This window comes from Arctopsyche grandis, chromosome 12 (genome assembly GCF_051622035.1).
Source record: "Arctopsyche grandis isolate Sample6627 chromosome 12, ASM5162203v2, whole genome shotgun sequence".
Taxonomy (NCBI): Eukaryota; Metazoa; Arthropoda; class Insecta; order Trichoptera; family Hydropsychidae; genus Arctopsyche; species Arctopsyche grandis.
The window spans coordinates 16,964,407-16,991,441 of record NC_135366.1 but is presented as its reverse complement, the minus strand read 5'-3'; the positions used below and the strand labels follow the sequence as shown (position 1 = coordinate 16,991,441).

General features: G+C 33.3%; 2 protein-coding genes across 8 annotated transcripts in view; one reads left to right on the top strand and one right to left on the bottom strand.

The window, feature by feature from the left end:
• The first annotated feature begins 312 nt into the window (after nucleotides 1-312).
• Nucleotides 313-27,035, top strand: part of LOC143920294 (allatostatin-A receptor-like) — an 83,752-nt gene continuing 57,029 nt past the window's right edge. Inside the window, exon 1 of the mRNA XM_077443116.1 lies at nucleotides 313-582. The gene's annotated coding sequence lies outside the window, so the exon portion shown is untranslated. The remainder of the gene's footprint in view (nucleotides 583-27,035) is intronic.
• Nucleotides 8,391-16,201, bottom strand: LOC143919724 (uncharacterized). 7 transcript variants are annotated; one of them, XM_077442193.1, is made up of 3 exons: nucleotides 15,780-16,165; nucleotides 10,060-10,084; nucleotides 8,407-9,957 (listed from the first exon to the last, which is right to left on the bottom strand). In XM_077442193.1, the coding sequence occupies exons 2-3, from the start codon at nucleotides 10,063-10,065 to the stop codon at nucleotides 9,658-9,660; spliced, it is 306 nt and encodes a 101-aa protein (XP_077298319.1). In that variant the 5' UTR covers nucleotides 10,066-10,084; nucleotides 15,780-16,165; the 3' UTR covers nucleotides 8,407-9,657. The 7 variants fall into 7 exon arrangements, with proteins under 7 accessions (XP_077298321.1, XP_077298319.1, XP_077298322.1 ...); XM_077442192.1 differs by having other exon boundaries at nucleotides 8,413-9,957; nucleotides 15,729-16,201; XM_077442194.1 differs by having other exon boundaries at nucleotides 8,413-9,957; nucleotides 15,942-16,165.

Here is a 27,035-nt window from a genome sequence, read left to right as displayed (position 1 = left end):
GTTGTTCTTACGAAACAGAAACGAGTCTCCATCGTATCGGAGCCGTCTTATTGCACACAAATCAAACAAAGATTTAAATTTCATCGCTTGCTTGTGCAAACTTCGGAGAGAAACCGGCGCTCGGATTACTTGCCCCTCCGCCGAGAGGTCGACCCACTTTTTTAAGGGTTGGACAATCCCTCGTCGGAGGGGAGACTGCGTACGTGAACGATGTCGGTGACGGGAACATTCCCGTTTTGAAATGCGTCTCCTTTGGGAACGGGCCCTGGGAACGAACGTGGGCCAGCAAGTAAGTAGCTACAGCTACCACTCACTTCAGTACAACGCAGTCTACCGGAGAGATCTGACGCGACGCAACCGCTTGCATCGCGCGAACTCGATTACGAATCCAACACGATTTCGAGCCCGAAAAATATTCACCATCTATGCTAAAGTACTCTTAAAGCTATCGTTTTGATGTTCGTTTTGTATACAATTATATTTTCGGTTAGTTTCGATAAGTTTTGCGACCGCGAAAGAGAAGCATCTCAAAGTTGACGCGATGACGGCTCGAAGGCTCGGCGAGGATGCAACCTTTTCCGGGTAAGTTCTATTATATATCATCATCCATCTATGGATCTATTTTTCTCCGAGTGTTTAACAGATTTAATCGTGCATGAAATAAGGGCGTCGCTGAATGACGGGTGAGCGACGATAAAATTTCACTTGAATGAACATTTGAATTTTCCGAGAAAAACCCGCTTAGAATTAAGAAACAAAGTTTTCGTTCGCCTTATGCAATATCTTATTTTGTTACAATGTGCTTTTAATTTTTTTTTTACTTTTAACAGATTAAGAATAAATTTAAAACTGATGCCACGATAACATTATTTTATACTTAGTACGTCTCGAGTTTTTTACTTTATCTATATATGTTTTTTCCGGTATTAATAAAACAAAAATCTTATAATTATTAGGTTTATTATTTATTAATTAGGTTTGTTAGCAAATAAAAAAGTTCGTTATTCAATTTTAAGGATATATTATAACCAAAAGTAAACTCGTAATCCGTATAATATTATTATTTTTTAATTTAAGTTTATTTGGTAGTTTATCTACAGAATAGGATTAAATGTAAGGTACATGGACTTCTGACATTTATTGAAAATTTTCAGATAATCTTTTCAGATAAGTATGTACATACGTATTTAAATTTAAAAAGTAAATTTAAACTTGGATAAATCATCAAAAAATATTTATAATAATTTTTAAAAACTTCGATCCAACTGAAAGCCTCAATTTGAAATAATTATTTATTTATTTTTTTATATTATTAGTCATCAATCGATTTTTATTAGCATGATTAAAAATTTAATTTATTTTTTTCTCGGACTAGTTTTACTTTTGCTATTAAATAAAAAATGAATTGAATGAGCGCAAGTCCAAATAGACAAAAAATGAAACTCATCGAAGGACTCGTTGCGGTCAAAAAACGCTATTGAAAATAAAAACCAATGGAATTCAAATGGAAGAACTTCCAATAGAAAGCATTCTCTGCCTTTCAACAATCGATGCGGTCTGATTGGGGGACATTTTTTTTCATTGTCGGTAAAAAAAAATCCCCTAAAGATTCACTACTTTTGACAAATTCTCCACCCCTCTGATGTAAGCACGACCTCCACAATGATCAATTGCGTCGACAATCAGTTTTGTGATCAGAGCCGCCAGACGGCCGTGCAAGATTGCGATTGTGTCGGGAAATTATGTCCGGATTTAATATTGGCGCTTCCGTTCCGACGGCCCGTTTATGACCCACAATGGCTGTTACAAACGTTTGAACAATTAGCGAATCGGGAAGCTCGCCAGTTCCATCTTTGAAATTGTTCTGACACACATACACTCCTTCCAATTCCAACCGGAAACTGCATCGGTGCGATAGGAACCGTCAAAATGGAAAATTCTACAATTTACATTTAATACGCAAACATACATATAATAGTAAAACTTTTGAGATATCGGTAAAGTTTTAAAATTGATTAACTTTTGAATAATTCTCAAAATTTATCCACCTCCTTGGTCCTTGAGACAAATAATATTTCAATGTAAAGCATTTTCTCGATGAAATATTTTGACGCAACTGGTTCAAGGAGTACAAAACGCCAAGATATAAATTATGGGATACTTTGAATGGGAGAAATTACATATTATATGCGATTCAATTCAGTAGAAAATAATTTAAAATGGAGGTTCAAATAAAATAGAATGTTTATGTAAGTAGGGAAACGCTTAGGAATTAAGTTACAGAAACGTGTTTGTTTTCGAAGTAACGATTTTGGAAATAGAGAGAGACGTGAGACAGAAGAAGGTGGCAAAAGAATGCGTAGTTCCAGGAAAAAAATCCAATTTAGAAAATGCCATTAACTAATTAAATCTTTGATTAGATCGACACACACATAAATTAAACAAATAATATCGAATGCAATTAACGCGTTTATATGCGATGACGTCTCATAAAACGGCAACCCAGCAATTTAAACTTTATTTGAACGATAAATTTTAATTAGCAGAAATTTTATTACAACATGATCAATAGACTCGTTTGATTTTATAATGTACATAGAGTGTATTTGAGCAGAGTTTAATTATCTCGTTGAAAAAATCTTTAATTTAAATTATGAATTGTTAAACGTTAATAACGAAATTAATTTGAACGGAAGGATAAATACCGTGAAAACAAATCTAAATACTTGGTAGCTGAATTGTTGTAATTCGAGTGGTAAGAGTCGAGTTGTATTTTCGCGATTGCCTCATTGTTATTCGAAAGTGTTAAATTTTCTTGCGTATAGCTTGAAACCTCTCAAATGAACGAGTCATTGAAAAGCGTACCAATTCAATAGGAAAAATATTTTATGTATTCGGTGTGGCATCTTTTAGTATTCAGCGCAAGCTGTGCCGCACAAAATGGCTGATTTACCTCGGGAAAATTCTTTTGCCGACAAACAAACAGTTGTAATGCTATTTTTTTCCTTGGAAACGTGTCGCGACGAAACGATAATCCGTAAAAATATTTTCGCAAAATCGAAAGTTCATTCCGTACAGATAAAATCGTGTAGCTTTTTAAAGATCGGTAAATTATAAATATCGTAAATAAATTGATAACTGATTGGTACGCGTACTACATATAATAATCAAACTTCGATATAGAGCTGCATAATTTACGTACATAATTGATCATTTTCGTGTTCCACATTGCCAGATTAAACGAAAATAATAAATATCATCGTAATTTTGAATGCATTCGAACGGCATGGTTACAAATATTTAATAATGGCGTATCGCTAGAAATATTTCTCGTTGACAAATTAAATTGTTTATTAATGTTGATTTATTAAGGTTGAATCTTCAAATACCACAGTCTATTCGTAGCATTTAAAATATTTATAATATTATTCATTAATGTATGCCATATCCGCTCAAGTTCAATTTCCCTTATTTCTAATGCGAAAATGATGTAGATCAATTTGCATTCTGAATTAATCTCGTGAATGTTTTATATGCAAGCAGAGACGGCTGAATATTTATAGGAACCAATTATGTTAGCTGGATTAAGCTTTTACAAAAGCTCGAGATCGTTAGTCCACACAACTTATCCAAACTCGTAAATCGATCATTTTAATCGCGACAAAACAGATAAAAACCGTCTCTGAATTACACGATTTCTAAAGATTAACATTGAAGAAGACCACTCCCTTCCATTTTGATCTTTAACAATAAAAAAAAGTGGATTCGTTTCAAAACTTCAACGTGATTTTTCAAAGATGACATTTGATTTCGTTTAAGCAATCTGAAGCTTTGTTTTTAATTAAAAATAATAATAATTTTTAATTACAACGTACATACTCGCTTCATATAAATTTATTATTATTTCTTGTATTGGAAACAACTATGTAAATTATCGATAACTACACATATGCACAAACAATAAATAACAATGTTTTTGGCTTTTGTTTCTAATATATAAATAAAAAAACATATATACATACATATACATAGGTATATGATAATTTTATAAAAGGAATATTTATGCAAATTTTATACAAGTGTCAATCAAATAATTTATTTATTTATAGAAATTTTCTTTGAATAAATCGCATTGAAAACCACAGCCATTCATGAGAAAAATTTAAATAGTTAAGCAATATTTTGATATTTTTAGATGATTGACGTGGATATGACATACAAATACGTACATATGTATATATAATACAATGTGGTTGTTACATATAGCGTATAAATACATATATTATTACAATATGTTATGTAATATTTTTAATATGATATTTAACTTAAGTTTAATATTATATTAAAGGATCCCCGCTTTTAATATCTCGCACATGGTTGATCTTGATATACGCGCTTCGGAAGATTTTCCGCAAAATTTAATTCAAGCGAAAAGCGAATATTAATGTGAGCTGTCGTGTATTTTTCTGGATCAGAAACTACGAATTTTTCAAATTCGCTTCGTCTGTTTTCAAATTCAGCTTCAGGCACGGAAACGGTGTATGCTGAAAACGAATAGACGTGTTTGTTAAATGACGATTTTTCCATTTTCCTACTATTTTCAGCATCGAAAAATTGCACCCATGTTGGCAAAAAAGTTTGACATGAAATTCACCGCTTTCACTAAAAAAAAATAAATCTTTATGTATGTACATACATACATAGGTACATATACATACATATGAACATGTACTCGTATATATGTATATATTCCGAAATAAATAGAATCATTATCAGAAACTGTTAAAATGGATTTTTGTAAACAAAAACCATTTGTAAATAAATAATTTGGTAAAAAAAATTTTTTTGTAAGATTGTATAGGTACAATTTATTGACCTACATATACATAAGAAGCGTTCCCAGTGCAGGTGCATTTGACTTCGCGTTTCGCCGATTTTTACCATCACAAATTTGCGTCGAATCGCGAAGCCGGTTTTACGCTGACGCACTCTTCTATATTTATATTTTATTTGGCGCAAATTTAGATAATATCTATATAAATATATCCCTTCATTCAATTAAATTCACCCCGCATGTCTTCTCGCGTAGACCATATGTTAAACAGAAATCAATTATAATCAACTCAAAATCAAAAGAAAACGCACTGGGTTCATGGAATATACTCAATGCGTATATCAATTTCTTAAACTTTCATCAAGCAAAAAAAATTCTAATTCTGTTCAAGCGGGGTATGAATGGCGCCCCAGGGTATTTTTGTCAAAAACGGCCTGATTTGATTACGAAACTTCGTACACGTATGTACGTACATATGTATGTGTGTATTAATTTTTGTAACATTTAAGTGTTAAACAGAGAGAAATACGTACGCCATCATGCAAAAACATAAAGGTGGGGTCAATAATTAAGGAACGTATAATAAATGAAGAAATAAAAAAAAAACATTTAAAATTGAAAAAAAACTTTTACCATTGTTTGAGTTAATTGAGAAGGGGCGGCAAAAAGTCGCGTGTGTCATCGCTTCGATCTGACACAAACTTCGGAAATAAGTCAAAATTTCCATGACGACATGGGGACTGTGGGCGGGTTATCGAATCGTCATAAACAAAACAGTGTTTATGACGATTCGATACATTTTTTTTTCAATTCAAATAAATTTAATAAAAAAACAAATGAATATTTACTATTAGATTCGCCATGTTTAATCTGTTTATATTACAAATATTGAGCGAAGCCGGGTAAAACAACTAGTATTATGTACATATATAAATCGACATATGAACCGTTATTATTAAAGTTTTATTTTTATTTTTATTAAAATTAAATAACTATATAGATAAAACATTAAATAGATATAATGTTTTGCGCTTAATAATATTTATAAAATATTAATGACCTGTAATACGTTTATTCTGCTTTTCCGAGATTTTGAACATATCGAATTAAAAGAAGTGATAACAATTTGTGAATTAACAAACAGAAATAGTGTTTTTGGATCCGAAAATTAGACTTTTGAAATTGTAAAATTGGCATATTTCTGACAGCAAAAAGTTCCCTTGGGCGAGTAACTATTAAAAAAAAATCACTCTCACGCCTCGAAATATGTATATTGACTTGTACTCATAGCAAATATACGCTATAGTAATGTTTTGAAGATGCAAATCCCTTTTCGAAATAGTTACCAGTATTATTACAATTATATTTAAATGTAGGAATTTAGCGTGTGGTATGTGGTTTAAGGGTTGTCCGTTCATATTCATAATTAACACTTGCCGCACACATTCCACGCATCATGGCGCGTACCAAATTTTCCGTTGAGAAATTCAGCGAACGTTTTGCTCGTACGAGGTTTATCGTGCGAAATTTATTCCTCAAAAATATAATATTATTTTGTTGGGTCGGGATGAGAAGGGGTCACGTGTAGCGACAACGTGTCGATGTCTGTTGTGAGTTGAATAAAGATTTTTTCGTTTGTTCTCGGCGATAACTGGGGAGAGAGGTGAATATGACGTCTATGTACGCTAAAAAAACGACCAACGCGTTTAGTTTATTTTAACTTTTTTTTTTAAGTATTCTTTTTCCTATGTATATCGAAGTTTTCAGATTTCGATAGTATTTCGAACTATAATTTTGTGATTTATACTGATTTCCAGAAAGCGTTTGATAAGCTGAATCATATTATATCATTGAAAAAAATGTCCGCTTATGGATTTCTTGACAGATTGATGCATATCTCATGAATCGTCAATAGTTTGTTGTCTCTGGTACCTCTCGCTCCATTGCTGACTCCGGGGTTCCCCAAGGCTCTAACCTCGGACCCTTGCTCTTTAATTTATTTGTTAATGATATTGGCGTACACTTAGTCAACTGCTATTTTTCACTATATGCGGATGATTTATTATAGATTCTGAGCGCTCTTGCAAGCTTTTTACAAGAAGATTCAAATGCTCTTCATGCTTGGTCTTTAACCAGCCGTTTGCCTCTCAGTGTCTCCAAATGTAAGGCTATTCTAATTTATTGGGCTATTAGTAAGGCTATTATAGTATATTATATAATGCTACTCTTCTGGTTGCTTTTCAGAGTGAACTCAAGTTCTTCAATCACATTTATTCTGTGCGTTGCTCTGCTTCAAGGATGCTAGGGTTTGATTTTTGCAATTACCGGAATTTCCATAATCCTACTGTTTTGAGGCTGTTGTATAATGCTCTGGTGAGAAGTATCATTATCTGGATCTGGAGGCCTTCGGCCAAAAGTCAGTCTATTAAGCTTGAGCTTATCCAACGACGCTTTCTCCGGCTCCTTTATAAGGAGCAGCATGAGACTTAACCATATTTATTTCATTCAAGATTTGTTATGGGTATGGTCAGCTACACTTCTCTTGAACACAGGAGGACTGTTGCCCTAATCAAGTTCTTATTTTCTATATTTCGAGGTTTTGTCTCATGCCAGTCTATTCTGGCCTTCTTGCTCTTTTACCTGGACCCGCCATCGTCCCCTATTTCATATTCCTCAGACAAGAACCGCGGCATATTCTATGTAATTCTCCTATTCCTCGAGGTCACCGAGGTTATTTAAACTCACTGGATGGTGCCAGTGACATTTTTAATATCTCTTTTCATTCACTGCACCGCTTCCTTGTTTACGAGGATCGCGACCGACTAGACCTAAGTTAATTTTTAACTGTTAACTTGGCTGTTTTTAACAAATTCACCGTCATTATATTTGTTTACTGTAAGAATTATTAATGACATGTATGTTTTTTAAATTCATGTATTTTTTTCTGTTCTTAATTTGTTAAGCGCATTCGTCACTTTGGTGAGATCTGTTAGGCAACGCACGATTAGTCGATACAAAATGAATAAATAAACTATCCATAATCATAATTTGTCGCTATCACCGTCCATTGACACACCGTTATTATATCGAGAAAATCGATGTCCCTCTCTAAGATACCCGAATTTCGTTGATAGCATTTTTAAATACCGCTATTGTGGAAATGTTTTTTTTTTGGTATCAGTATATGTGTACAATCATATTCATATAATACATATGTGCAATACTTGTAATCATATATTACATTATCATTAATTAACCTCAAAAATGCGTTTATTTGAAACATTAATATCATTGGGGAATCGGTGATAAATTTTCGTTAGTATAATGTTATAAAACGATCATAACTCGTGGTATTTTCAAAAATAAACTGGCGAAATAATCTAGATTTATGTTTAAAATTGTGACACATTTTCAACCACAGCAAGCTATTTTGATTGATTTACGATGTTATTGATATTATTACTAGTGCTTTCATGTATGTATGTATGTACATACATACATAAGAGCACACAAACTTCACTTTTATTATCAAATTAATCATATATGCATATGCAAACTGGAAAAGACTTCGATAATGGTTTGATGTAGTTTATTGAAATGTAAAATTTGCACGTGGTGGTTCAGCGGAGCGTACGGAACACAAGTTGTCCGTACGCCGTCTGCTCGAACTCTGTCGACCGTCGCGTATTTCCGCTTGGGCCGACACTAATGCCAACTCGTCAATAATGCCAATCGACAATCAGTTAATAAGACTGTTTGCCACACGTCATTACAAAAGTCGGAACATAGTCCCACATAGGAAAACTGTTGAACAATACAGTTATTCTACAGAGTTACAGCATTACTGACGAGTCGTTTACAATAAATCATAGCTCTTAAAATAATTAAATAGAGGGTGAATAATGAAACCTTTGCCTCATCCAGTGTGAGGATAAAATCAATTTATTGGTTCAGTAATATTTCAACTTATAGGTATACCTCTGGTGAATGTTGTTTCTATTTACATCAAAATTTTTGAAATCTCCTTTGAAGCTGTGAATAAGCATTACAAGATAAGTTTACTTTAAAGAAGAGAGAGTGGACTGTATATGGTTTAAAACTTAAGCATTCCTCATCTTGATGTTAACTTAGACAATACAATGTTGACACTGTTACAGTTGTCAAGACAGATCAGCTATTACCGATCAACTAAACTTGATTAGTGAGTGTAATGCTCCTAAGTTAACTTGATTTCATCAACAAGTAGCACAAACATTGCTAAATTAAAAGTAAATTGGAAAGTCATTCATTCATTCCTACAAGCAGGAAATGAAGGCGAACTATGATTATAGATGTCTCTACGTTAAACATCGAAATGTTCAGTATTATAATATTTACTTATTCTATGATTCACATAAATACTATAAACAGTAAGAGTTAACTTATGTTTTCATAACAAGAAACATAAGACCTGCGGATGACTCCCGGCAGGTTATAATTAAGTAGACATGAAATAATTTAAGATGCTCCATTAAGTGTGGCTTGGAGACTAACATTAACAAATCATGAATCTAATTTTAACTGTCAAATTTGAACAGTTTATTTTAAACTCGGATATAATCCTTCCGAGTGATGACATGAGACAAGTCTTATATTATAAAGACAAAATGATTAGATTAAATTCGGAGATATATACTGCCGAATGTTAAAATGAAAATAGCTTAAATTATACACACAACACAATTAAAGTGAATTACGGAGTACTACTATTAACATTGAATGATTTAAACTCATGATTACATCTAATAAGTAATATGAGTTGGGGGTAGTGTCTTCGGGTTAAACTAAGCTACCGAAGTTGACGGAATTGAAGCTGCTGTTTCTCCTCCCTCTTGCTGATCTTCCTTCCTGTCAAGTGGTCCTTGTGGTAGAATCGGCAATGGCGCCACTAGATGACTGGACCGACGAAACTCTCCGCTGGCAGTAAAGACGTCGACGACTCGAACTCTGCCATCTGGTCCGGGATACAATTTAGTGACTCGACCCAAGACCCATCGGGTTGGCAGCATGTGTTCCTCCTTTAACAGGACCATTTGACCCACACTCAGATTGTTGCTCGAGTCCTTCTTCCATTTGTGTCGTAACTGCAAAGAATGTAAATATTCCGCCGACCAACGTTTCCAAAATGCTGCTGTGGTCAATTGTATCTGAAGCAGATTGGCATGGACATTAGTGTTATATTTAACCTCCATTGGAAGAGCGAGTAAGGATCTGCCAATTAAGAAATGTCCAGGTGTGAGGGGTAAAAGGTCTAGTGGATCCGAAGACAAGGGACTAAGAGGACGGGAATTCATGCAAGCTTCTATTTGAGTCAATACCGTACAAAATGATTCGAAATTTAAGGTGGTGGCCTTTAACACCTTGTTTAAATGAATCTTCATGGATTTAACCGCTGCTTCCCACAGCCCTCCCATGTGAGGCGCCCTTGGCGGGTTAAACTTCCAACGAATCCCTTCGGAGGCTACATACCGTAGTAGCTTCTCCTCATGAGGACGTTCGTAAATTAATTTTACTAAATTAACGAGTTCACGACTTGCACCGACAAAATTAGTAGCATTGTCGGAATATATCGTATTGGGCCTGCCACGTCTGGCTACGAATCTTCTTAAACAATTTAAGAAATTTGAACTCGTTAAGTCTCCGACAAGTTCCAAGTGAACTGCCTTACTGGAAAAACACACAAAGACACAAACGTAACCCTTAACTATCTTAGAATTCTTATTGCAACCACTCTTCACAGGAAAAGGTCCTGCGAAGTCTATCCCCACATGACTGAAAGGAAAATTCGCAGTGGTACGTTCAAGCGGGAGTAATCCCATTAATCTATTGTGTGACAGTGGTTTATTTCTGAAACAAATGACACATGAACGCACCACTCCTTTGACAGTATTATGTCCGGCCAATGGCCAATAGGTCTGCCGCAATAACGACAGTAAGGCTTGAGTACCCAAGTGAATATATTTCAAGTGCGCATCTCGGACAATCATGTGTGTAAGTTTATGCTTATTTGACAAGATAATGGGTGACGTTGATAGAGTTGTTCCCAGAGGAAGTCTACTTCCAACACAAATTAAATTCTCGTGGAATAGAGGGGACAATTTAGCTAATTTACTGCTACTGGGAATTGGATGTCCCTTGCTCAGCAAACGATATTCCAATGGAAATGATTCCATTTGCGATAACCTTATCAAATTATTTAAAGCATCTTTTAATTCTAAAGCGGACGGTTCGTTATTTTCTTTAACGTTTAATTGTTTATTCCTTAGTGGCCGACGAACATATGATAAAACTCGAAGGAGTCTTGGAAGATGAGAATATTTATCTATCCAATTATTTTCCCTCACAAGGGTAGCGTTAGTGACTACCCTTCTCTCTGGAAGATCTATTGTGATCTCAGGAGGTCTTCGAGGCCATCGTGATTCGTCTAATTTCAACCAACTAGGGCCGTCCCACCATAACGAATTATGATTTAATTCTGATGGTTGAGTCCCTCGAGAAATTAAATCTGCTGGATTGTCTGTAGAGGAGACATGGTACCACTCAATGGGTTGAGATATTGATTGGATTTCGGCCACTCGATTGGCAACGAAGGTGGTCCATTTACATGACTCTCCTCTAATCCAATGCAATGCGACGGTTGAATCCGTCCAATAATATTTTTCATTAATATGAATTGTTAATTGGTCTATTGTTGACTTCATTAACTTTGATAATAACATAGCGGAGCACAGCTCTAAACGCGGAATAGTTACCAAACTGAGCGGAGCGACTCTCGAACGAGAACACACAAGATGACATTTGGAATTTCCCAATTGATCAGTACATTTTACATAAATACAAGCACCATAAGCTTTCTCGGATGCGTCACAAAATCCGTGTGCCTGTATATTAATGACATTATTTAGTATTATCAATCTAGGAATTTTATAAAGTTTCATGACTGTATTGGATAATTGACAATCTTTCCATTTTTTGAAGATTGTCTGAGGAATGAATTCATCCCAACCAATGGTTTGTTGCCAGACAGATTGCATTAATATCTTATAATTAATTAACAATGGAGATAATAGTCCTAATGGGTCGAAGATCTGACTAATTACTGATAAAAAGTTTCTTTTTGTTATATTTTCAGTCTCGACTTCGGTTTGAACCTTAAATACAAAAACGTCTTCCCGCGGTTTCCAAAATAAACCTAAAGTTTTGTGTGATTCGTTAGAGAAGTTAAAATCTGAACAATCGTCAGCTTTAACATCCGTGATTATATCGGAGTTGTTCGATGTCCATTTGCTTAAGGGCATACCGGCTGATAATAATATGGTTTCCAGTTGAACCTTTAATAATTTACCAGCTTCAATAGTATTAGTTCCCGTGAGCAAATCATCAACATAAAAATCACGTTCGATCACTTTACTAGCGATGGGATATTTGTTTCTATTCTCCTCTGCTAACTGATTTAGACATCTAGTAGCTAAAAATGGGGCTGAAGCAGTTCCGAATGTTACTGTATTAAGCTTGTAATGCTTGAATTTACTCTGGGGATCTGTTCGCCAAATGATTCGTTGTACATTTTTATTTTTCTCTGCTATTTGAATCTGTCGGTACATCTGCTTAATATCCGCAGTAATCACGTATTTATGGAGTCGAAAGTTGAGTAGTAAACTTAACAAATCTGATTGGACACTAGGTCCCACCATCAAAATATTATTTAGTGAGATATTAGACGTTGTCTTTGCGGACGCATCAAAAACTACACGATATTTAGTGGTAAGGCTAGACTCCTTAACCACGACGTGATGAGGTAAATAACAATGAACCTCATGTGCCTCCGGAGGTTCACACTCTGACATATGTCCTAAATTTATGTACTCTTCTAAAACTTTATTGTATTCCATTTTTAAATTATTATTGGCTAAAAAACGTCTTTCCAAAGTTTTGTGTCTTTTCTCCGCAATGTGCAATGAACTTCCTAATACTACCGGGGAATTTTTATATGGTAAAGCTACACAAAATCTACCGTTTTTATCTCGTGATGTGTGTGCTTGGAAATGTTCCTCACATCTTTTCTCCTCAAGAGATTGATGTTTTACCATAGGAACCTGGTCGATCATCCAAAAGTTTTGAATGTGACTGTCTAATTGACTTAAGCCTATGTGGCTCTTCCCTGGAGCATTATTTACTTCGGGATATGGACCAACTATTGTCCATCCGAATTCGGTATCCTTTAAGATAGGCATACCTTTTCCTAACTGGATGGTTCCTGCTTTCATAGCATGAACGCAAATCTCGGCGCCGAGCAAGAAATCGATTGGCGTCGGTTTATTCCAAAGGGGATCTGATAACTTGATTCCCGCTGGTATTGAAATTAACTGTTGATCCAGTTTCACAGTTGGAATTTCGCCAGTAATTTCTGGTAATACCAAACACAACACTTTGGTTGAGTAATTAGTGGTTGAAGACCTTATGGTCACCTTGGTGATGTGACGAATGCTACTTTCTTGATTAGCGATACCTACAATTTTTTGAGAGATTTTCTCTAACTTGAAGTTATTCTTCTTAGCGAAAGATGTGGTAACATAGTTGACTTGTGAGCCGGAATCTAATAATGTGCGACCCTTAACGACCGTTCCATTGGACGTTATAATGTCTACTTGTACCGTCGGTAAAATTATCTCCCTTTGAGAGAAATGAGTAGAATGAGCATTAATTGACTTCCTTCCCGTATTATTGGAACTAAATGTATCGTCCTGATGCAACAAAGTGTGATGGTTTTGTTTGCACCTTAAGCAATTATAGTTAGACTTGCAATTTGTTATCTTATGCGATGAATTTAAACATTTAAAACACATGTTATTAGATTTAACGAATTCATTTCTTTCCATACTGGATTTTGCTTTGAATTTATCACATTTGCCTATGAAATGATTATTTCGACAGAATGCGCATGCGTTTACCTTACTTGATGGGTTTTTGTTCGCGACATGAGTTCTCATGATTCTTTGACGACTATGAGGGAATTCCTTCACCGTAGTTACAGATGCAGTAGATTGTAATACATTACATCTATTCTGCAAGAATGTCTCTAAACTTTCATATGGTGGCATTTCTCTGCTAACCAGCGATATTTCCCAGTCTCTTACTATATTAAAAGGTAATTTCCTTAGAACTAAACATGTTACCCATGGATCTAAAATTTCTCTCGCGTAACCCAACGATTCAATGTTTTTAATACACACTGTTACCTGATTCAATAGATTTCTCAATTCGATATGTGATTCTCTTGTGATTAATTTTAAGTCACAAAGTGAATTAATCCTAGTTTTGAGATTAAGTCTTGGTAAATTATATTGCTTGTCTAAAATACTCCAAGCTATTTCGTAATTGTCTGAGCTAATATCTAAACCTGATACAGCTGCCAAAGCGGGACCGATTAAGGATTGATGCAAATATTGCAATTTCGTGACATTCGAATATTCCGTTTTGTTTCCTATTATATTCTTAAAAGCTTGTTGAAACGATTGCCATTCAGATGGATCTCCCTGAAATGTGGGAATGGTTAACGTCGGTAACTTATCTCTAGCAAATTTAATTGTTGCTTGCTCTACCTTCAGTTTACAATCTTGAATGGATTGTCTCTCTAATGCTGCTTTAAGATTTTGAATTGTCATTGTGATTATGTAGAACTCTTCGTCTATTTGATCCGCCTGCTCTATATCTGTGATGTTGTCTAAATACTCATAATGGAGTTTTTGGAGATATTCGTATGCTTTTTCAATAAATTGATACTGTCCTTCATTTATTTCGGAGATTCTGTCTATTTTCTCCTGTAGTCTTTTAAACGCGCCCGAATACCTTAATTCTATTGACGTCATTGTAACTTCTACTTTATTTTCTTTCGCTAATGTTTTTATCGATTGAGTCTGACTTCGAGTCTGATGTATTCTAGAGCTTGACCTGTCTCTAATAGGTTCTACGTCCCTAGTTGGATTTCGACCTTTATGCGACTGGGAAGTCGAAGCTTCTATTTCCTCGTTTTCAGCACTTGACATTTGTTTCAGAAAGTTGCACTATTTCGTCTCATAAATACAGTTATTCTCTACTATAGCTGTCAATTGAACTATTCGTAGAGATAAGGTAATAATATTCAATGATTCACCGTGAATCTTAATATTCTACTTTAACTATTATCACCAGAATCTATCCAACATATTTTGGAAGAAATAACAACCCTAAATTGGTGGGTGCTTGATTTAAACCACTTTGGGGCTACAAGTCTTGTGATTTATTTTAAATCACCACTGTTTCATCACACATTATGAAACAAAGAGATCTACCGATGTATGAATATGCCGGTATGTACTTGATTTAATCCACTTTGGGGCTACAAGTGTAATTCCACATTTATCGTGGAAGGGGGGGGGGGGGGAGGGTGTTTCTACACACATTAAGAAACAAAGATCTACCGATATGCATATACCGGTATGTACTTGGTTTAAGCCACTTTGGGGCTACAAGTATAATTCCACATTTATCGTGGAAGGGGGGGGGGGGGAGGGTGTTTCTACACACATTAAGAAACAAAGATCTACCGATATGCATATACCGGTATGTACTTGGTTTAAGCCACTTTGGGGCTACAAGTATAATTCTCCACGTGCTTTGCTAATTTTACACTACATCTGATTTTACACTTTTAATACGAAATTCGATGCGACCGATGAAACATTCCTTCGTAGCGCGATATTATTTTATACAATCGCGTTAATTAATTGTTATACTTTAAAACATATTTTAAAACTGACCTACCCACATGATTGCCTTTTGAACAGATTGCCTGAGATTGAATACATTCACTTACTTGAATATCCTTTACGATGTTTATGTGATCGTTCCGATAATTTTGGATTACCTCTGTGTCCCATGCGTCTTTGTAGGTTATGTTTTTATTTATATATTTTCTGCGTCAATCACGCGGTCATGTACCTCTGTACATCAATCAATATATTGCTGAAATAGAAGCAAACATGTTATTAGTATTGGAAAGGTATGGATAGTAACAAAGGAACGATACCGATTTCTTAATTGACATCCATTTTTTCTCGACCACGTTTTTTCCTATTGGTTTGTCCGTTTGGTGTTGTGGCCTAGGTTACTGGTGTCCGGTTCGAAGTGACCATCATGGAAAAGACTTCGATAATGGTTTGATGTAGTTTATTGAAATGTAAAATTTGCACGTGGTGGGCCAGCGGAGCGTACGGAACACAAGCTGTCCGTACGCCGTCTACTCGGTGACTCTGTCGACCGTCGCGTATTTCCGCTTGGGCCGACACTAATGCCAACTCGTCAATAATGCCAATCGACAATCAGTTAATAAGACTGTTTGCCACACGTCATTACAAAAGTCGGAACACAAACGATTACATAAAACTTTTATATATACTAAACGTACCTATTATATATTCATATTGGGTGTAAATAAATATTTCAGAACTAAATTTGTGCACGAAATGAATATTTATTTTTGACGTGTCTAAAAGAATGAAAATAAAATTCAAATGCAAACCGGATTAAAAGGACCCGTAAGGGTAACCCCTTTGCTCGAGTGTTCGGTGTAAATAATAATGCACATACGATGTTAACACGTAGCGTGCCGCGACCAAATGAATATAAAAAGAGATTCAAAGCATTTTATGCAAATGAATTCAGTTAGTTCGAACGATGTATATATATATATATATATATATATATATATATATATATATATATATATATATATATATATATATATATATATATATATATATTTTTTTTTTTTTTTATGTTTCGTAGCTTATAGCCGTTTCATAAATACATTATATTCGATTGCTTTTCTATGTACTATAACGATAGAGCACAACAATGTTCGGTTCCGAGTCGTTTTCTTTATTTCCAAAAATTGTAATATTTCACAAAGTTATATAATAAAATAAAAATAAACTACAAATTCGTACACAATGAGAAAAAGTATTATGTATGAAGCCTCTTTTATACATTATAATATTTTATATACTGTTTTTATCCTAATCATATTAATGGATATTTTGCGTGACGGTTCTCTATTTTCGATAAAACATTTTTTTTTAATTTACATTATTGGAAGTAAATACATAAATACATATGTACATACATACGTACGTTAATTCAAAAATAAATTAATTACAATTATCAAAAATGAACGATCTACAATTTCGATAGAAACGAATTAACGAATCAAATTTTTACTTCAATCTGTGTCAAAGCGCTTACGAAAAGCGACAATCAACATTTGTTAAATCAAATTTTCACCGCAAAACATTATACAGAAATTACAGACAAAATATTAGACCGAAAGGCTGTAAGCTTGCGCTTTAGAAGGTTTTCCTCGTTTAATTACAAAGTTATCTGTTCTTATCTTATCATTTTATGATGGAAATTTACACATGTGATGTTTTCCAAAACATACAACACGTACTTATGTATGTATGTATGTATCTATTACTGCAGATATATGACATAACGTCATTATATATATGTAAATAGGTACATACAATGTAGATAAATTTCGGACCCGTTGTTTACATTCGAACACTACATTTACAGCAGCCGTTGGAGAAAAATTCACGAATTTTTCTCCAACGGCTAAAAATGTAAGAATAGGTATGCGCAATTTTTAATATACACACATTGAATTGTATATATTATATACGCTCTGTGTATATATTTATGTATAATATACATACATACATATATACAAGTGATTTGAGAAAAACCAAGCGAGCTGAAGAAAGAGACGCTCCAACGGGCGCATTGCATTTTTGCTTTCGTTTTGTACATCGAAAAAGCCGGAAATATTTCAACTGTTGTTCCGTTCCACAACACAAAAAGCACCATTGTTAGACACGGTCTTTTGAAATGCGAGATAGCCGACAGATTGTTATTAAAATTAGTCGTTGGTCTTACATTTGCATACGACTTTGAGTGTGCGTATTTTTCAGCGGCGTCACTTTTGAGGACGAGGGTGTCGAGATTCGACTTCGTGTTTCGAATTTAACGGTTGAGATGCAAATAGATACTCTTGAGAACCATGAAAGTTTTAATATCGATAAAATACATATTCGAGTGCGGTTTTGTTGGAAGACATTTCGACAGTGAGATGTCAGAATTCCGCTCGAGCGACAACATGACGGAGGTAGACAAGCGACAATGATTATGTCCGGTTGTATAATATAATATAAAACGAAAAACACCCTTTTATCGATTTTGTAATGCATACATTTTTTGTTGGTAAAATCACTCACTATCGATATACATATGTACATATACAATGATACGTACATACATATGTATGTAACAACATGTGCTCCAAATAATACAAAATAAATCCCTAAAAATAATTTATAATACACCCATATATATTATACTAACTTAAAAAAACTGCATGCATAAATAATATTCGGTTTGTTACAGACATTACTAACAGACTAACCAGTAGATTATATGACAGAATCACTAATAACCATACTAACACACTTGTGAAGAGTCTCGGTGATTACAACAAAATGTCTATACCCTTCAGGTATAAACACAGATTACCTAAAAACAATCTGCTTTAGGTCATCGACTTTAGAGAGTCTTTAATTAATATTATGTATTAGATGTATTATGAGCATTTATAAGAATTTTATATAGATTTTTGAGCTATCTTTCCTATTATGATGTACATTAACATTAGAATAATATAATACTATGATTACTAACAAAATTAAATTAAAATTATAAAATAGAAAATGATCAGTAGATCAATAGCTATTAAAATTGATATAAGATGTATTTTGAACATAGTTTAGTAATAATAAAAAGCATTTAAAAATCAAAAAATGTTTGTTATTTCGTTATTACAAATTTATTGTTTTCAATTTAGTACCACGATAATTTTTTCTTAAAAAAATCACTTTTTAATATCGCTTTTCAACTTTGGCCTGCCTAATCAACGCCAGGCAGTTCCATATAAGCGAAATATCCATTAAATGAATTTACGCCGCGTTTTCACATTCACTGAGATAAAATTTTCATAATCTGGTAATGAAAGTGGGAAAATTTGCATTACGTGGCATCGAAAATGGTACAAAAAATCGATTACTCTGTTGATTTTTTTACAACCGCAATATTTGTCAACGTACAGCTAGCAATGGCAACGGTATACATATTTAGGTTCGGAAGGGCTACTTTCGTTCAAAGTGAAAAGCAGATATACTATGTGTAAAATTTATTATATGTGTTGCAATCAACGTGCTCACTTCAGTTCGTTCGTGAACATACTAGTTTGTTAATACAAGTGCTAAGAGTTAAAACTTCCACTAGGTGTCGTATGAAACATTTACATAGCTGCCAAAACCTTTGAGATGTCCAAATGCCAAGTATTCTAAATAGGAAATCGCATTACAACGTTGCTATAATTCCCGTTTCAGTTATTATTTTAAAATATTGCAACCCCAGTTACGCACACGATTGGGAAAAGCGGTTGTGAAAAAAGGCCTAATAATTATTACTGAGCAACAAAAGAATTACTGAAGCGAAAAATAATCAATCTATATTAAGTTTGCAATTGATTGTTGGTGGGTTCTTTCAATTTGAGATGTGATATAAGCGTTTAAAAAAATGCGCAATTAGTCTTCGCTCCGGTAAAGGAAACTACATCATGAAAAAGTGATCAGTAATCGATTTTGAGTTCGAATCAGTCAAAATCTACACTATATATGTAGATAAAGTGAAAAGTGTTATGTTGCTCAGTATATTTTGAGCATAGACAAACTACATAGATACATATGTACATAGTACATATGTAGTTCGTTGGTTAATTTGTTCTTTTGTGTACAAAAAACAGGCAACATCGGTCTTTGTATGAACAAATTAGTATTTCCATGAACGAATAAAATGTATACTTGGACTGTAATATATGTATGTACATACATATGTACATTCAATTTTGAATGCACGAAAAAGGATTAAATGAATCTAAAAGTTGATAGCGTAAATTAGAATGAATATGTACTTAATACAAATATATCAAATTAAGCTGAAGTATAATATATTGGATGTGCTTGAATTTAAAAATATAATTAAAAAAATGTGTTTTTAATTTAGTTTGATATTAGCTTTATGAGACAATACATTGAAGCTGATTTATTATCAACAAATGTCTCACAGTACAGAAAAAAATTAAGTTTAAGACTCTTTTTGCAACATCTTTTACTTATTTATTTTTATCTTATATATGTAATTAGAATAGTAACAAAATATTGCATTATATAATATCGTTATAAATTTCAAGTTATCTAAAATCACTATATAAGTAATGCGATACTTTTTAGATATATTATATATAATAGTTTCGTAATAGGGAATTAAATTAAGAGTACAAGTAAAAGTAAATTATTTAAAAATACGTCCGCCTTTATTTTGGATTTAATTTTATCGAAACAGAAAATACATAAATTGTAAAATTGCTTTTCGATAATCTACCAGTAAGTACGTGACTTAAAATAAGTGCTTTCGAAAAAACAAGGTAGCCTAATTGGAATTTGATCACAGGTAATACAATTCAGATATAGCACGAAGATAAAAAAGAATATTGTCGTATACTTTCTGAGTAATTGTTTTGACTGGTCGAATTATAGTGCTGTTTTATTTTTTTTTGTCATTATTACAATACATATATGTATAACGAGATTCAACGATAAAGTTTTACGATATATTTTCCCCACATAAGAAATGAGCATACGCGCTATCTCGCTACATGCTTTATTACCAGTCACGCAAACCTAATCATTACAAAAATATATAATATCAACGTAATATTGTCGAAACTCGCAAGTCGGTCACTTTAATTGAGCAACATTAAAATCGGCTTCATAATATTAATGTCTAAGGGAGACGGTCTCGCTTCGGCGAAAACTCCGCCGGATGACTTTTCAAATTTGCATTAAAAGTCTTAAGCTGTCGAACCTGAATTCGTCTGAAAATTTAGCGAGAGAGAGAGAGGAGAGTGGTGCTTTTCTCTCCTTTGAATAATTTTTCACAAGACAGTGACTATCTGAAAAGCTTGACTTCTCATTAGTCGGCTTTTGGAGAGGTGGCGCAATTTCACACACACTTCACGCGAAAATTCGCGAAATTTCTCACCCACCAACGACTCGTGTCTGTTTAACAATGGCGATCCCCGTGTCGAGATTGCGAGCTTGAGCCCAACCTGTAATAAAATCGGCTGAAAAATCCGACGAAGAAAGGGTCGAGAAAGTCGACGTATTATTATCGAGGCGAACGATCGCAAATGTGTGCTCCAGAATTGGGGCATACGTGCGTGGTGTTTGATAATATTTTAGAACCACAATAACCCCCTCCAATAAATGGATGAATATAGTGTTGTCATAAATGATTTCTAATCTAAAAATATTGAAACGAGAAGTAAGCTGGTTTCAGGTTAATGGTATTTTATTTATGTATACGTCGAGCTATACTAATTTGAACTAATGTGGATTATTCGATTTCCCTCGTTAGATAACTTCGTATAAACATACATAAGAGTATCCATTTTGTGTAGGATTACGTATAATATGTATTATAAACATACATTACATATAATTTAAGGATATTGACATATCTATACACTCGATTGAATGGCTCAATTACATATGTATTTGGTGGTCCAAATATATATAATATTTCCTTTTAAATGAATATAAGTAAATAAATAACACTACTGCTTAATTCGAATTAAAAAAATATATGAAAGAAAACTAACTTCCTTTGTTCTTTTTTTTATATATAAATATTGAATTGTTTTCTTAAATTTACTTTGATTTGATGTTTTTAGGTTATGCAAAATATTATTAAGTTTATTTAAAAAATAGAAAATACAATTCGACGTAGCTTGGTTGGGCGGAAAATAAAAAAAAAAAACATTAAAAATACTATGTAAACTTTACCTGGCGTAAAAAGACCTTTAGTTCCAAGGTCCAAAGACTTTCAAACGTCGGCTACGATCTACATAAGTTAATGTGCCATAAGATAGTATACATAATTCAGTGATCTAATGTTAAAAATATTCATTTTTATATACTTAAACACATTAAAATGTGATTTCGAAATAATTTTATCTCACTGCGGTATTCAAAAGTATGTTAGGTAAGTCATTATTAGTTTTAATTTCAACTATGATAAAAAATCCTAAGGCATACTACCTATATACATATACATATCTAATATATAATTTGGAAAGAGACTTTATATATGTATGTATGTAACCTTCGTTCGTTGGGTGTCATCAAACAAATAATTCGATTTTTTTCGATTCAAAGAATTCGAAGTCCTCGGGGGCAAAGACGCTGAGGCCAAAGCCCTAAGGGGCGCAAGCGCCGGATTCTGGTATACATATAATTTTGAAAGAGACTTACTATATAATATGTTTGTTTGTTCATGATAGTCAATTTAATAAAAAAAAAAACAAATGAGTATTCAATTAAATTTATATAAAATAAAACTAATCAAATAAATTTAATAAAATATTTACTATTACATTGGTCATGTTTAAGCGGTTTATATTACAAATACCGAGCGAAGCTGGTTAATACAGCTAGTACATATATAAAAACGTTATGTATGTATATTTGTATCTTTTTTATGTTTTTGTATGCTTGTATGTTTGTATGGAGATTTCAACAAAACAAATTTTAGAATACCAGGAGTACCTATACGCTATGCATAGGGATGTGGGGTGACGATCGATCTTGGGGAAGCGGGGTAGCGGGGAAATGGGGAGGGGGGGTGTGGAGCGTTTCACATGTGCTCCTTATATTGAGCGAGTTGTAACGGATGACGTCAGCGTCAGATGCGCGGGAGCGTACACACATCCACGAAGGCACACATTCATTAATCTTTCGACGCGGGCAAACGGCGGGCGTTTAACGAACCCTCGACTATTAATACGCGCGCGCGCCTATAAATTACTTTACACAATATTTATATACAACAAATAACTTTATTTTAATTCGTGTATCAATTCCTTTCCGAAGCCACCCGTTGAAATCAACGGGTACATAATAATATTCATATTTAAATCGACCAAAACGAAAAGCATCGGGAAAATCTATAATTTAACAACTTATCAAAATTGAATCATATAAAGTCATAAATAGCCCTAAAAATTAGTTTGGTAATTATCGGATTAAAATCTCATAATTTGGCCAATAGATATATAATAGATTGGGTATATTAGCTGCTAGTTTGGAATAATGTCAGCCTGTTGGACCTGTTGTCGGTGTATTTTAAGAAGGTGTACGTGATGTAATGAAAAGTAGCATTTATAACGGTGCTTACACGTATTGGCTTTTAGTTTTCGAGTGAGCTTTCAGTTTCAAAATTTTCACGTTAGTACGCTTGGATGGTTTGATAAATTTGATATCGTAACTTTTGTGAAGTTTAATGTGAAAAAAATATTATATATGGAGCTAAAGTCGACCGGATGCGTAGGAAATTTCACACTTTCCCACATTTGTCACAAAAATGAGCCTATCGATTACAACATCGCAAGCAAGTTCTCCACGGCGAGAGATTTATTTATTTTATATTACCACATAGCATACAATATGCATACATAAATAAATATAATATAAAGTATCGGTAGAACGGATATTACCGTCTCTTGGAAAATATAATATTGTATGATATTACATACATATGTACATACATGCAATATAAATAAGGAATAAACTTTTTCTTTTTATTACAATTAAGCAAATATTTCGATGGTTCTGAAAGTATGTATAATACGATATAAACGAAGGTATAGTATAGGCAATGGAAAATTTTTGTAGCCTTTTTTATAGTAGCACTTATATAAATAGATAATTTTTCATAAATAATAATACATTAACGGATAAAATACAATTTTTAATACGATCTGACTGAGATCCTTTTTTTAATATAATTGTATTTTTTTTTAGTTTTTAGGTCCATTGTTAATGCTATCGTAAAAAAATCCATACTTTTTAACGAGCGCCTATATATCCCATGAAAAACTCTTATTTTCAACAGAGTACAATCGAAATCAATTTCATTTTATGCTGTTTTTCACTTAATAGTATTTTCACAGTCATTAAACTCGTAAAGACTCTCTCGTTTATTGCCGTTATTTGGCATTATGAAATGAACATGAAATTTATAACGAATTTACGACTGAAGGTGATAAGGTAAATAATCTGATACACCATCTGATGCTCGTAAATGCTGAAGTGAGAAATATTTATCAATAGCATCAGAATTGAGTTTCATATTATAGGCATATTAAATGACTATGCATTTATTTTCAATAAAAATATTTTCAAATGAAAGTGCTTTAGCATTTTATGGTGCATAAACATACATTGCAAAAATGCTATGAAAGCTATTATTAAATTTTTCCATGTAGTGTTGTACAATATTTAAATATTTAATGACTTAAGTTTTATGTGACATTGCATAACCTATTTGAAGACACGCAGTTTAAATGACGTAATATTAAATTTTCCGCTAAATAGCTTCTAGTGTACAAAATTAAGGATCTATTTAAAGATGGCTCTCGTTCGCCGATCGTTCGTTTTATTGGGCAATTTAAATTTTTATCTCCTCAAAAATCCTTCTTCCACTTTCGATAATTAAGTTACTTCGGGTATCAGGGATTATTGTCGATTGACACTGAAATCTACGAAAGCCACGGCGAAGAATTGCTATGGAGTAAGCAAAAACGAATCATAAAATATTTTCCCATTATTTTTTATGGGCCGCTCGCGTTGTTTTCGCAAGTGAAAATTAATTACCCATCGAACGATGTTCGTGATTTTTTTTTAACCCGTATGATTTTTAATGTCTCGCATTAACCTTTATGCTTGGTATTTTATGTATTTACGTACACGTGTACATATGTATGTACAAATATATAGATACATATGTATGTAAATAAATATGTATAATACAACATAACAAACGAGCGTAAGCTTTAAACAAGCACTGAAAAATATGTTATTCGTGGAATTAAAATTTCGCTAGTGCGTGTTTGTTTATATATGTCAGGTGTAAATATTATTTTAATGTGTGTGTAATTCGAAATTTATTCATCGCGCAAATTAAATATGCTTAGCTTTGTGCAAACATACATCGTAAAAAAGCTGAAGATAAAAGAAATGTATGAGCGGTTCATCTCTTTGCAGATAACCGATATTTACAGTGTATTCGAAGTAGGGAATTAATTCAGTAAATTTATTGGCAAGATATTTAATGGAAGTTTATTACCCGATATGAGAAAATTATCTCGATTATAGAATTGGAACGCTTCCAAAACTCACTGATTATGGCAATTAGAATATGAATTTAACACATATGTATGTATTTACTTTAAGTAGATATTTTAATAGAATTCAAGTCAATTATTGTTTAAAGTTTAACAATTATCAAGTATCTCTTCATCGGAAAATGTTTATGATCTTAAAGCCTTTATCAAGTATCTATTCATCAGAAAATTATTTATGAAAATAAACTACTGTATCGAATTAATGCTTTAATACGAAATTAATTAAATAAAAAAACAATGTTTTGGTAAATTATTAACACATTATTAAATGATTGTGTTTCAAAAATATATGCATCGAATTGATATCTTACTTGGAATATTAGTTAAAATGCGATGTGATGAATTGATAATGTTCAATTATAATTAATATTATGTTACCGTGAAATGGAAAAGAAAACGATGTGATGAACTCTAAATTTTTTGTATTTTCAATATTTAGAAAAAATAGATTAGATCATTAATTCCACTAAATATCTCCTTTGTTTAAGAAAAATAAAATCAGTTTATTCGGCAGCTTTTAATGGTGGACATATTTTGTGTAAAAGAAAAAATACGAGTAGGCGGTCAACATCTGTAAATAATAAATTCAAGAAAGCACCCAATAACAATTTATAAATAAGCAACCGAAAATAGTACCCAGCTTATAGGGATATAAAAATTATATTTTGATAGAAAAAAATAAAAGGTTTTACAAATAAATAGGAATACATTTTCAAATGAGGGATTACTAAAAGTAGACAATAAAAAGTGTCGTCGGAATCTTCGGCACTTCCACGAAAAGTAGAAACATAAAATAATGGCCGTAAGATAAAGCTACGCCTAGAAAAGGAAGTTCGCCGATGAGTAAAGGAAGGGAATTCGTTTTAGATGGAAGTTTAGTTAAGTTTGCAGCAACAAAGGGGTCGGGTGATTTACAAGTGGATTTAAAACCGGATATGTGTCACGATATAGCGCCCGGAAAATATATGTAGGCCGTTCGCTGAAACGAGGACATTCTGAAACACCTTATACACGCTCGATAACATGAATATGTCGAGGAGATAACTGCATCCAAATACCAGATCGTTGCCACAATATTAAGCTACTAGTGTTGTGCCCGTTGATGGTTTCAGAAAGGAATTGATACACGAATTAAAATAAAGTTATATGTCATATATCAATATAATTTATAGGCGCGTGCGCGCAGGTATAAATCGTAAAAAGTTGAGTGCGCGCATTACACGCTCAGCGATCCAACCCGTTCACCTTTTCGAAATGATGAATTAATGTATGTGTGTGTTTTCGTGGATGTGTTTATGTGTGTACGCTCCCGTCGCTCGGCCTGACTTCACACATCGCATCTCCTCGGCCTGACGTCGCATCTCCTCGACCACTTGACCACGTGGACCACTTGACTCTGATTGGCTGTGTGCTTCGGTGACTGTGATTGTCTGTGTCTCCACGCGTCCGCCACATATCCACAAACATACATATGTACATCGCGTCCGTTTTATATGTACATACATATATGTATATATACTAATGTTGTACCCCATGACATATCATCGCATGGGTGTTGCCATATTAAGTTATTAAATTAAAAAAAATAAAAGAAATGAGTCATCGGTCATGAGTTCGATCTTTTTAAATATACTTAATTTAATATTTATATTTAATAGTTTAAAGCCCGTTGAAATTTCAACTGCTGCTTTCGGATTGATACATGATTTAAAATAAAGTCACAATATGAATAGTAATAATTAATCGGAATCGAAACTGAAACAG

Coding starts and splice junctions, on each gene's coding strand:
- LOC143919724 (XM_077442190.1), bottom strand. CDS start 10,065: ATGGAGGTTAAATATAACACTAATGTCCATGCCAATCTGCTTCAGATA.